This window comes from Dermochelys coriacea, chromosome 5 (assembly GCF_009764565.3).
Source record: "Dermochelys coriacea isolate rDerCor1 chromosome 5, rDerCor1.pri.v4, whole genome shotgun sequence".
In the NCBI taxonomy this organism is placed as follows: Eukaryota; Metazoa; Chordata; order Testudines; family Dermochelyidae; genus Dermochelys; species Dermochelys coriacea.
The window spans coordinates 16,515,645-16,529,597 of NC_050072.1; the positions used below are offsets into that span (position 1 = coordinate 16,515,645).

Sequence of the window (13,953 nt, forward strand, 5' to 3'; positions counted from 1 at the left end):
ATCCTATAGAAATACTGAACATCCCACAAACTCCTAGTTAAGGACATTAAGGGGTTTTTCCTTTTGCTGTAGTAAATCCGCCCCCCTTGGAAGATGGTAACTAGGTAAATGGAAGAATTATTCCACTGACCTAACTACATCAATAGTGGGGGTCAGGTCAACTTAAGTACGTCACACAGGGCATGAAATCTTTAACAGCCCTGAGCAATGTAGCTAGGTTGACTTAAGTTTTAGGTGAAGACCGGATCTTAGAGTTGAAGGTGCTCTGCACCAAGCGTACACAAATGGGAGGTGAGGCCGCTCAGCACCTCCTCAGGGTGAGAGTGTTCAACCAATCAAACAAGTAGGGCAACAGGGAAAGAAACTAACTCCTATCAGAAATGTTGAAAGTCTCACTCTTGCAAGGTTTCAGAGTAGCAGCCATGTATTCGCAAAAACAAAAAAAAAGGAGTACTTGTGGCACCTTAGAGACTAACAAATTTATTTGAGCATAAGCTTTCGTGAGCTACAGCTCACTTCATCGGATGCATCCGATGAAGTGAGCTGTAGCTCACGAAAGCTTATGCTCAAATAAATTTGTTAGTCTCTAAGGTGCCACAAGTACTCCTTTTCTTTTCACTCTTGCAAGATTCCTTTGTCCTGGGCAAAGAATGGCTCCAGGGGAGATAATGCTGCGATTGTGTTCGTGCAACAAAGCACATCAGATCAACAGAGCTTTTAGCAAGACACTATATTGATTTTAACAACTAGTGCTGTCCAACTTCCTATACCCAGATAATACTTTCTTGCCAGCAGGAGAGATTACTGGTATGGCCCTTCTGATACTGTATTTTGCCATTTGGACTTAAGAAAGGAAGAAGGAAAGAGTCACCTCTTCAGCTATAGTAGCTTGCTGAAGTGCATTGCTTTGCCCTTAGGTATAGTTTGACTTCTATATTTGGGAGCAATGAGGGATTAATATTACCAATAGATATAGGTCTAACTTCCAGATTTACCAATTGTTAGGCTCTGAGTTTAAACAGCTGCAGTTATTGCTAGGGGATGCACTACGACATGACAAGCATGAGGGGAGGGATAGGATTGGAATCTAGTGGGTGGAAACTTTATCCCAAAGCCAAGGCTGAACTCACCTTGCCAGCTGCCATTGAAGCTCTGGGCTGGGCTTGGGGCTGCATGTTCCACTGGGCAGAAACCCCCATTTCAGCAGCTCGCAGCAGCCCCCAAAAAGGAGGCTGGACAGGGTGGGGGGCTTCCAGCAAGTGCTCCTGCCTTCCCTGGCCCCATGAAATGCCAGGTGCGCTTTCATTGAGCTGTGAGACAGCAAGAGGTGCAGGGGGGACAAACGAGACAAACCTGACCAGATGGCCAGAGCCCCCATGCACCCTCCACAGCTGGCCCTGCCCCAGAGTCTACAACTCCCCTATCCTCTGCAGATCCTGGGGGGCAGGGGGTAATTTGCTATTGCAATCAGTTCTGCTACCACAATCCAGCCCATTCCCCCACCGCTTTGTTACTGCCGCCATCCCAGTGCCAAAGGGCCACTTGACAGGATGTGGGGCGGGCGATCCGGAAAAGGCCCCCTCCTCAAGTCCCCTCCTATTGCCCAGGTGTATAATGTGGCAGCCCCTAGTCAGACAGCAACGCATCCCTCCTGGCTAGGACCCATCATGTCCCCTGTCCCAGCGCTGCAGTGATAAAGTGTCAGGTTCTTGTCCTGGGCTCAGTGATGCCCCCACCCATGTCCCTAGGGCAGGGAGCTGGCTGGAGCCATGCATCACTGATCATTGCATGTGGAAGGGGAGGTAAGAGCCCGGCTGGGTGGGCCAGCCAGGGGCTATGCAGGACCCACAGACCAGTCCCAGGACCCAGCTGGTGGGGAACCCCAACTCTGCCTTGGTTTTATCGGAGATGGTCCACGGCCAGTTTCTTCTTTGCTCTCAAGGATGGTTTTAGTTGTTTTACCATTATCAACATATACAGTTGTGGGGGGCAATGCCCCCCATCACCCTTTATCTCTTCCCATGGCTTTGTCCTATCATTTGCTGCAGAGACAATACCAACAGCCAGTTTTCAATAGTCCATCAAATGCAGGTTTGTCTCCCCCATCACTCTGCTGAACAAAACTGAGGACAGTATTCATGCAAGAGATAGTTAAGTACTAGTCATCTTTTTGGCTGTTAAAGCCAGAGGTACACTGGTAACCGATATGGCTCAATTGTGGCCAAGTATCATGGACACACTTGTCTGAGCTTAGCAAGTCACTGGCTGCCTTGATACTATTGGCCCCTTTAATTAGGATGCTACAGAGATCTCTCCTGCCTAGTGTGGTTCCTAAAGCTATGTCTGCACAGCAATTGGGGGATGCAATTCCCAGCTTGGGTAAACGTGCATGTGTTAGCTCAAGCAGAGGGCTAAAAATTACACTTCCCAGCTTCTGTGAAGGCATAACCTAAGATGAAAGCAAACTTAGCAAGAATTGCCTGAGAAAGAGCAGAGGTAATATATGTTCCCAAAAATCATCTTATTGTACATCACTTAACTGCAGTACAAATAAGTTGGTACTAAGGCATACAGCTGTACATATTTATAGCAGCAAACTGGACATCAGCAGAGCTACATTCTCTTTCCATGTGTCAGAGGTTCCATATATGGCCATAGGAAAGTCATTTAACTTCTGTGTCTCAGTTCACCCGTTTGTACTTACTAACCCTCACAAGACTGTTTGCAAACATTAATGAGATCTTCATGTGCTCTAAGTGATGGAAGTACAAAGCATGACTACAGGCCATGTGACAGCTGACACGCCATCAGACAATTACCTCCACTAACTGTTCTGAGATGTTCCAATTCAAAGGAGAACAGAGTTTGGGACAGAAATGCATCCAATTCAAGGCTATTCACATGGCACCAGACTTGTGACTTTTTAAACATTCTTGGCATGTTAATATATGTAAAAATCTTCTTGGCTTAAAACAAAACAATCTAATAACTTCTAGTAAATTATGTGAAGCATTTTCCTCTATTGATTCATTGCAAAGAACCAGCAGGAATGACCTGCTGAGTAAATCTTTGTTTTGGATCTTTGTCATGGATCAATCCTGAACTCCTTAATCCAGCCAAATCATAGGCTAAGATTTCCCCAGTAAGTAGCACAGGACAGAGCCTCATGGGGGGCTTTCACAGACTGACATTACGATCCATAACGCCAACACCTACTGTAACACTGTATCAAGATGTCAGAGAGTGAGGAGACAGTAGCTGACCTCATGCCTTTTGTGGATGAAGGGAAGGTGTCAGATAGGAGATTTTTCAATAGTGAGTCATGCAAACAGCTTCCTGTTAAAAATAGCGTTGGATGAGTCCTCCAATAAAACAGGTTTGGTCTCCATTACATGGGCTATTACCCACTGAATCTGAATTACTGGATTTTCTACTTTGATGTTAAAGATAGACCTAAGCAGCAACGTTCAGAACAGAACTTCCGCAACAACATTTTGCGTCTAGGGCCCTCTCTATCTGATAGACAGGTTGTCTTGACGTGTCTATTTGGGGCCCAATTTACTTCAGTATCAATCAGTGCAGCTACAGTGGTGACTGTGACAATGGAATCAGACCCTTGGTTTTTCAATTGGTAAAGCTTTATAAACTCAGAGATGCGTATTAAAAACATCTGTTCTTGGAGATTTGTTTGCCATGTGTATAAACAGGCCACTAGAACTAAATCAATAGAGCAGTGATCAGTTCTGAACTGCTAATTGTCATTAAGATTCTGCTGTTTTTTAAACAGTAAACAGAACACTGACTTTTACTGCAAACCCAAATCACTTCAGAAGGGCTTCATCAAACCAGAGAAGAGATTTCCCCATGTCAGTGCTATCATCAGCATCTTCACAGGATGACAGTAATTTATTAGCAATGTTATAGAAGACCTTATAAGCCATTTTACATTAGTTCAGAAGCCTAAACTTGATTGTTATTTGGGATTTCAACTCCAATCATCAAAACCCAATTAGAGATATAAGCACCAAATGCCACTTTTAAAGGAAAAATGTTAGTCTCCTAGAAAGTCAATGATGACATTATCTCACAGCCAGGTCTTTTACATGCGACAAAGCTGATGCTATTTATGGGTTAGGCTATTGTCCTCTACTAACAGGGAATTGGCTATTATTGTTCTTTTGTTCTGATCATGCTGTCAAGTCATGCTGTCAGGCTCCGATAAGTGCACTTTTTTGTGCACTTCTTACAATAGTCAAAACATTTAAGGAAAAATAAATTGCTTTTTTAGTTGGACTTGTCACCCCGGTGTATGGAATAAGTGACCCAACAGGTCTTTCACTGTTCTAGGGACTCGTTTCTGAAAATCCTTACTTCCACAAATTAGACATTATCACACAAACAATCCCACTGAGTCCAAGGAATGCACAAAAATTCACAGGATCAGCCCTTATAGTTCATGATTCCTCCTGGATTTACTTAGCGTTGACAGCCAAAAAAAGAAGGCCTCTCGAAATTATGGTCCAATGTGCCTCCATAACCTTGAAACAATGTAGCAATACTGCACAGAATTAGTCTGCACAACTGATACTTGAAAATCCACTGCTCAAGAGCCTGCAAGATGTTCAGAGGCATGCACAAGCAAGACAACTGGAACAGATTCCTTGAAAGAACTAGTTCCACTCCAGTGACTCCTGAGCTACCAAGCTGACAATGATCAAATCAAAAAAAGTCTTAAAAATCCAATCGTGTAAAACATCAGTACTTTTATATTCTTCCAGCAAACATTATTTGTAGGCCAGCTACATATAGCTTTTCACGTGTCCATGTGTGGCAATATTTATAGCTTTTAATAAGAATATGCCCCAGGTTCTAACCCACTGAAATATTGTTTATAAAGCACCATGATCATCACAGCACAGGGACAGGATTCTCTGCCTGAAAGCAAGCAATCGATATTCATTACACACAATCAGCACCTTTCCTCATTTAAAAAAAGAAACAAGTTTACGTTCCCCTGTTAAAGAGGACAGAAATACCTATCGCCCTGAGAGGTGCACAGCACATACAACATTCAGATGCATCACAGCTCATCTCACCATCAGGCCCTTTGAAAGCACCTGGTGAGGAGCAGGAATTACTGGCACATCCCTTCAAACATGGAAGAGGATGTGTCTCAAATCTTTCCTTTGGGACTCCAAGTTCCCCAAGGCAAAGGCTGTAGCTTCATACATGTTCATACAACACCAAGCTCAGTGGAGCCCCAATCCCAAATGGAGACTTTGGGCACTACCCACACTGCAAATATTAACAAGCATTTCCTATTTAAAATGGGAAGCAATTTGATACAAGCAGTATAAAACATCCAGGAGAAATAAAGATCTAGACTGCCGCCAGTTACATCTCTTTATCAGCAATATCCCTCCCAGAACGCCAGACCCTTCATTACACTGGTCCTTTCACCCATCAAGCTTGTCCCACGGATTAAACATGAGTTGGAAAAAGTCCTAGTTATTTTCCCTGTATCCCTTTTGAGGCAATATGCTCTGTCATGACAATTTGCTGACAAACATGCACGCTGATGTTGTTCCTACGCTAAGATGCACAACTTTTTTTCCAAAAGTAAAGAATTGTATAAAAACATGCATATTACAGATAAGCAGATATCTCAGCTATAGTTAATGGTCAGTGTTTCTATCCTGACTATAAACTCAGTTTAACAAATTTAACTAGGTGGAAAATGTTATTGACCTTCATCCAGCGAATGTTAGTTCACTTCTCTCCTCTCCTATCAGGCATAGGATAATGAAGTTTATTTACAGCCAGATTCTGCCACTGATACTAATGCTGAATAGCACCTTACCCCTCCAGTAGACTCACTGAAATCAACAGGACTAAGGTGTAAAGACTAAATCAAAGAATAAAGTGCAAAGTGGCATAATTTGGCCCTAACTATTCCAGCTTTTATTACATCTTGTTTAGTTAGCTATTCCCCACAGTAGTTATAATAGTTGGAGCAGCAGACATTATTTCTCCATCAAGTTATTGCATGTGAGGGAATAATGCTCCAAAAGATTAAACAATTAATTTTTTATGTACCTATTTTCTTTTTGCACAATGGGTCAATAGTATACACGGTGATCAGCAATAAGCTTTCTGTATCATCAGGTGCTTTTATCCAACTGTAAAGCATATGTCAGACATCTGTCAGCATCTAGGCAAGGTAGCCTCAACACCAGATACAAGAATATCACTTAGTTATTTTCTTTTCATTGCAATGTAAGAATTAGAGGCGAGTTTTGATAATACTGCTAGTGAACTTTTCTTGCATAACCACCAAGTATCAGAAAACAAAATTCTTATTAGAAATATTTATGTTACCTGTAATAGATCATTATAAGGATAGATTTTAGGATCCAGAAAATAATAATTTATTGCTCATATTTTTAAACAATTACAGTACCTTTAGTGTACTGGTATGTTTGATGTCAAATTTTCAGAATTTCTATTTTTTTAAAAATAGTTGCAATCTCAGCAGTTCAGACCAGGTATTTATCCAAAAATTTAAAAAAAAAAAAAAACCAAAAACCTAGTGTACGAATCTCTGTTAATCCAACAAAACACAAATTTGGCTAAACAAATCAGATAAAGGCTTTTACGGGTGATCACTCAGACTAAGACTACAGTACAATGCATCAAACCCAGGTCTAACGTTACCTGTACAGGAAGGGGCGAATTCATCCCAGTACAGAAAGCCCGTGGAAGACCCTCTATATCACATCATCCCCCAACTTATTCCTTTAGGCTGAGATATATACCAGAGTGCAAGGCTAGCAAAAGACTTATTCAGCACTTATCTTAATCAGAAGGTTTCAGTAATTCTTGTACCGACCTTGTGCTCAGCCATACCGAGCATGTTGGTATAACAAGGAACTGGCACACTGTGGAATCACAATACTTGGCTTAAAACAACTTTGCTAACCTTGCAGTTCAAATTATTTAGTTAAAAAATGTAAATGGATGGCTCTCCTAAAGAAAGATGTTGGGTACATGGTGAAGAACTTTAGATAGCTGAAACGGGAAGGAGGAGAATGAAAAACAAAACCAAATAACTCTCAGATAACACCATATTTACAGTCTTTCCCTACAAAAATCTCCCCTAAATCAATGTAAACCAAGAGTGTTAAAATGGGAACATATGTTCCTCTCCAAATGTTTCCCATTACTAGTATTCTAATATTGGCAGGTCTGCTTCAAGAACATAAAAGAGGTCTCCAGAGGGGAAAACTTGTTTTTAATGGGGTAATTTATCATCCTCCACATGGGGAAAATTTGCATAGGGGACAAGAAACTCCATTAGAGTCCAGTCACAAAGTTTCCAGACAACCATCCCACCTTGGACATCCATCAAAGGTCAGGATCATCCATACAGAAGCCCAGGGCCCCATTCTTTTTCCTGATCCCCAGACATATTTCAGTCCCTGTAACACTCCCAGCTGGCTACAACCCTCATCCCCATTCCCTTCTGGGATAGAAGAATGGGGGGGGGGGAATTTACATAGTGGAGGAACAAAACAAGATCATGCTGATTGAGTCAGCATGACTTTCCTTGGTAATACCTGGGGGGTTCTGGGAAAGGACAGCATGGTCCATGGAACTACCATTTCCCTAGTCCTGTTCGTCCTGACTCTCAGAGTCCAACTGCTGTAGCACATCCATAGAGGTAGAGGAACTTCATAGGGATTAGGAAGGGACAAGGTCACAGAGCCTCTCCTGTCCCCCGTGCTTGCAGAAGTGAAAGTATCCAGTCAGATCGGTGGGGGATAAGCCCAATCAAACACCATCTCTGAGGGTGAATATTCTCCTGTTTACATCTTTCCTTGAACATCGAGCATATAAACATTAAGTAAACCAAAAACCCAAACAGCAATGTCTGCAAAGACACCCACCTCCCTCCCCCTCTCCCCCACAATGTGCACCCATTTACGATGTTGGTTCCCATACAGAGAATTTACATAGGATAGAATACATGTCAATAATGTGACTGGCTGTGAAACAGAGAAGACAACCCCACTCCAAACTGATTTATTTTAAAAAACAGGATGTGTTAAATTTCTCTCTTTTAATAGAATACCCACCATAAATTATGGAGTTAAAACCAGTAGCCTTTTGTGGATTTTAATAATTTTACTTTATGTTGCTTTGCCTAGTTTTACCATTTCTGGAATTTATAAGTTAGTTTTATTTTGTTTTGCTTAGAGATTGTTAATGAAACCTGCTGGGTATACAAGCCATAATTTTTATGTTACTACTTATGCTGATATACACCAAAGCTAAAAAGTGTTTTGCTCGTGTCTGGTCTCATGAGAAACATCTTATTTCTGAGAATATCCCAAGGAGGACATACAACATTAATACACTCCAGCAGACAGCACAGACAATATAAGGCAAGAGACTCAATCTAAACTAGACATCATCAGTAAGCTATCCCCACTTCAGTTCATCTTATATTGACAAGGCTTCTTTTAAAAAAAAAGGTTGATTTTTTAAGAAATCCTATGTAGGTGTCTGACGCAATAAAAACAAAGTAGGAATCATGAGCCTCTGTCCCCTCCCAATCTGTGCTACAGAAAAGGAGGGCATCAGTTTAAAAGAAAAAACAAACCACCACCGCCGCCGCCTACAATAGGAGGATTGTCAAAAGTTGCTGAGGTGGTTCCCCCCCAAAAAAAAAATGCTGACTAAATCTCTTTCTGGGGATTACAGGTTTCAGAGGGGTAATAGCTGTGTTAGTCTGTATCAGAAAAAAAAAAAAAAAAACACAAGGAGTCCTTGTGGCACCTTAGGTTTCAGAGTAGCAGCCGTGTTAGTCTGTATTCGCAAAAAAAAAGGAGTACTTGTGGCACCTTAGAAACAAGAAAAGGAGTACTTGTGGCACCTTAGAGACTAACAAATTTATTAGAGCATAAGCTTTCGTGAGCTACAGCTCACTTCATCGGATGCATTTGGTGTCTCCCCTTTTTTTTCCACCAAATGCATCCGATGAAGTGAGCTGTAGCTCACGAAAGCTTATGCTCTAATAAATTTGTTAGTCTCTAAGGTGCCACAAGTCCTCCTTTTCTTTTTGCGAATACAGACTAACACGGCTGCTACTCTGAAACCTTAGAAACTAACAAATTTATCTGAGTATAAGCTTTCGTGGGCTAAAACCCACCCAGGAAAGCTTATGCCCAAATAAACGTGTTTGTCTCTAAGATGCCACAAGTCCTCCTCCTTGCTTTTTCTGGTGGTTGGTTCAGTGAGACTCTGTCCTTCCCCAGTGCAAACAGTAGCAAGCCTGCTGCAGGTTTCCCAGGTGGACTCAACGAGTCTCACACACCCCACCTGTATGGCAGGGAACAAGCACCCTCAGTGCCGGGCAAGGGACCGTCCACATTTCCTACACGATCCAACAAACCGAGGGGAGGGCCACGGCCCCGCCTGCTTCACCAAGCCGGCACAGAGGAAGCTACAGGGGGCATTTTGCTTCCGAGCCAGCAAAGCGAATAGCCAGAATATTAAATGTAAAGCGTCCCCAACACATGCCGCTTGCCACCGTTTGGGAAGCGTCCCGGGTCCCTAAGCTTTCCTGTGGCAACTGCAGCAACAGCTCTGACATTCCCCTTCCTCTCGCCACCTGTTCCGGGCTGTTCCCCCGCCCACGGCTCGGCCCAGCCTTTGCCTAGGCACCGGATCCTGCCAAGTTCAGCGGCAACATTTCCCTTCTCAACTTAGCCCGGCCGCTTCCAACCTCCCCGCCTTCATTCAATCAGGTCTCTGGCGCCATAAACGCGCGCGCCACTTTGCAGGGAAAAGCGACCGATTCGTGGGAACTTGGCTTTTAGCCCCATGAACCCTCCCCGCGCCCCCACACTCCGTGACTTTCAGCCCCTTCTCCCCCCTCAGCCTTTTAGAGGCAACACACCGTGTCGCCACGGCTTGGAGGGGCCGCCGGAGAAGACCGGGGAAGGGGCTGCAAGGAGGGGGCGAGCCGTGCAGTGCCCTGGGAGATGGCCCTGCAGAGTGGGGGGGGGGGGGGAGATGCAGGGGCGAGGGGGGTAATAAACGGGGCGAGTAGGGGAGGGAACGGCACGGAGGGTACTTTCGGGGGGCACAGCTAACAGCGGCGAGGGGCTGCCCTGCCGCGGGCGTGGATGAAGGAGCTGGCCCTGCAGGGCAGGGGCACAGCGCAGGAAGTTTCTCTAGGGCCGGGTACCGCACGGGGGGGGGGGGCCGCCCAGGCGACGGAGCTGCAGCGCTGGGAGTGGGGGGGGTCAGGGAGCAGGCAGCCGTGCCAAGCGAGCCGCACCCCGGCGGCGGCGGCGGGGGGAGGCCGAGAGGGCCGGTGCGGGGTGCCCGGCTCCCAGCGGCGGGGAGAGGCAGCCAGGTGCAGGGCTCCAGCTGCAACCCCGCCGCCGCCCTCTGGTCTCACGGCAACACAGCTTCCGACCGGCTTTAAAACACGCACCGCGCCGCAGCGGGCAGCCTCCCGGCCAGGCGGGAGCGGGGCGCCCGGGAACCCAGCAGGAGCCCGGCTCGGCTGCCCGGGAAGGGCAGAAAACTAACGCAGCCGGTAACAAGGCGCCGGGTCCCGAACCCCGGTCCAAGGGGCTGCGGCCGGCAGCCGGCCCCGGAGCCTCCCCAAAGCGCGCAGGGGGGTTCCCCCGGGGGGGGGGGGTTATAGTCTCCGATGCAATGGCCCCGGCCCCGCTCACCTTGGTGTAGAGCTGGGAGACCGACATGTCCCGGCCGGGACCCCAGCGGGGCGCAGCCCGGGATGGAGAGCGCGGCAAGCCGGGGAAGGGGGACGTTCAGCCCCGGAGCATCGAGCCCCGCCGCCGCGAGGCTGCTAGCGCCGAGGGTCCCGGCTCACACGGGGCCGGGCGACATGGCTGCGGGGAGCGTCCGCCAATCTCCGCTCGGGGGCTTCTCCCGCTGCGCAGCCCGGACGCGACCTTCGCACCCTCCGCCGCCGCGGCCGAAGTTATTTATCAATCGGAGGCGGGTGGAGGCGGCAGGTCCCGCTCCGCCTCGCGCGCCGCTCCCAGCGCAGGTATGGGGCGGTGCGGGGGAGCCTGGTGGCCGGGCTCGGCAAGCTGCGACGAGGGGCGAGCAGCCCGGGTGGGACCAGCTGCGTCCGCGGCTCCCGGGCGCGCTCTCTCCGCCCAGGGCAGGCGCCTAGGTAAGGGCCGCCACCTGCTGGCCAGAGCACAACCCCCTCCTTCCTCCCGAGAGGGCAGGGCGCCCCAGCCAGGCCCTGCGGCGTGTGGCAGGCCCCTCCCGCCCCCAAAGAGGGAGCCACGGGGGGGGGGGGGCTGCTTGAAATAATGGGGGGGCGGTTCAGTTTTGCCACGTGAAAAGTTTTCCAGCAATAACCCCGTTTCACATGTTGAGGTCACGTTTGGATGTCCCTGCCCATAGGTGCTGGAGCAAGGGGTGCTGCTGCACTCCCTGGCTTGAAGGGGTTTCCAGCTGGGTTCAGTGGCTCTCTGCACCCCCTGTCCCTGCCTCTAGCAGAGACTGTTCCACCCAAATGCACACTGCTCAGCCTGTCCTGTGACGTTCTACCTCCCCCTTCACCTAGGCCCTGTTTGGAGGAATTGTTTTTGTTTGTTTGTTTTGGGGGTTGGCTGGTCCAGTAAATGTTATTGAGGAAGGTGGTTTGGTTTTGGTTTTTGGCTGTGGGTTTTTTTTTTTGTTTTGCTTTGTTGTTGTTTGTTGTTGCTGTTTGTTTTTTCTTTGGCTGTGTTTTGTTTGCTTGTTTGATCACGCTCCCCCCACCCCCATCATGGAACACCATGGTAAATAGCTGGAAACGAACCAACGATGTGCCTGGCCTTGCAAAAGCTGTGCCAAACAGTCCCTGCCTAGAGTGGCTTTTACCACTGCTTCCTAGGCACAGTTCAGTAGACAAAAAGCCCAATCCTGCTCTCTCTTAAATTGGTGTAAACAAACCAGGGTTAAGGCCACTAAAATGAGTGATGTTACAATAGCATAAAACTATTGTGAGAGATGAATCGGGGCCTGCCCTTTAGAAAGTACCAGATTACATCAAATGGCATGTTATTTAAAAAAAAAAATTCTGTGTGGGAAGGATGATACCTGTGAGATGCCCCCTAAATGATCTTTATACCCCACAGCCCACACAAATTACTCAGCTGAATGTTGCTGATGTGTCAGTTTTTTATACTAATAAACAAGGTAGTAGTGTAGTAATTAGCCACCTATATATATCACAGCCTTTATCATGGTAAATTTATATCTAAAATGAGCAGGGTTCCTCTGCTGGGTCTAATAAGGTGCATTTGGGGGCTCTAGTATCGTTAACCAGATTGCTCTCTCTCTCTTTCATTTTCTCCTTCCATCTCATTTGGAATTTTGCTTATTTTCCCCTGGTTTTCCCCAACCATTCTAAAAGCAGTATAGGCCCACTGAAAACTGCCTCTTGGCTGCTGGTTTCTATATTGAGCCAGTACTTTTAAGGAAGATTACTTTCCTATCACTCTTTTTTAAAATTTACTAGTAAGTGTTAAGTCTTTGCCTTTAAATCTCCTTATCTGAAGATATCCTCTCACAGATCTCAGTCTTGGGTCTCATGCTCCCTGCGCCAGACATGGTTGAATTCCCCTAACTCTGCCTTCCTGGGTTAAAAGTCTTGTGTGTTAGTGGAGTTCTGCCCTTTCTCATACTGGGAGCATGAGATCAGAAACTGAGAACCCTGTGATGGCAGTCTCTTTAAAGAAACATTGTAATTCCTCCAATATGGCCCTGGAATAGTTCAGCAGGAACAGCGTGGGGCTTCTGCCCACTCTGGTGTTGCTTGGCAGTGGTGGCACTGCTCCAGGGTTGATCTCTCAAGTGGTTCAAGGATGGGCCTGTTTCTGACTCACGATGGGAGGTGAGACTAAAACTGGGCCTTCCTTGTTCTGGGAGGTGAATGTCAACAGCAGTCCTGGGTGTCAGCCTTGAGCTGGGAAGTACAATATGTTTTATGGCCCCATACAGGAGTGGCCTGAACTGATTCCACATGCTTTCATCAGAAGAGCTAAAGTTTTGGTAACAGCACACAAATCTGGGCTCGTGGGACAACTGATTCCAACTAATCCTCTTCACAAACAAAACTAAACTCCCTAGCTTGAGGATTGTAATATGCAAGGTGCCACATTCATCCCTGGTCTAAGCAAGTGCTACCCGTGGCTCCAATGGAGTTATGCCCACTTACTTTAAGATCATGTGTGGCCCAAAGAGCTGCTAGGTATGTCACCGTTTTCTCCTGCTGACAATCGGAGTGCAGCAGTAGCAGCATCCAGAGTTAAAGTTTACTTCCTCTAGGGAATGGCAGGTATGTAAAATAGGGGAGAGGTGTTCGATGACAATGGAAAGATCTTCCAACTGCCTCCCTGATAAGAGGCCCGTGTGGCATTTCCTTATGGCGGGAGCATGGTCTAGTGGTTAAAGCAGCAGATTAGGAGGGAGAAGATTGGGGTTTCCATCCCAGCTCTGCTATTGACTCACTATGGGACCTTAATAATGATGTACCTGGCTCTTTTCTAGCACTTCTCATCAGTAGATCTCAAAGCAGTTTACAAAAGAAGTCAGTATCATTGCTATCATTTTACATGATGGGGAAACTGAGGCACAGATAGGAGAAATGATTGCCCAAGGTCATCCAGCAGGTCAGTGTCAGTGCCAAGCAGAGAACCCACCTCTCCTAAGTCCCAGTCCAGAGCTCTATGGATGAGGCCACAGACAAGTGACTTAGTCTTTCTCTGCCTCAGTTTCCCCACCTGTAAGATACAGACAGCTTTGTAAAGTGCTTTGAGCTCCTCAGATGACGGACACTAGTTAAATGAAACTATTAGAATGTACTATTATTTCCTCAGGAAAGGAGCATAGACTACAGGCTGGACAACAATA

General features: G+C 46.5%; 1 protein-coding gene across 4 annotated transcripts in view; it reads right to left on the reverse strand.

Moving 5' to 3' along the window:
- The window catches only part of MYO5B (myosin VB), a 386,415-nt gene extending 375,087 nt beyond the window's left edge, over positions 1 to 11,328 (reverse strand). For all 4 annotated transcript variants that reach the window (XM_043514976.1, XM_043514975.1, XM_038401609.2 and 1 more), the window contains exon 1: positions 10,752 to 11,328. In XM_043514976.1, the coding sequence (XP_043370911.1) occupies positions 10,752 to 10,778 (27 nt within the window). In that variant the 5' untranslated portion in view covers positions 10,779 to 11,328. The remainder of the gene's footprint in view (positions 1 to 10,751) is intronic.
- Positions 11,329 to 13,953: the final 2,625 nt, after the last annotated feature.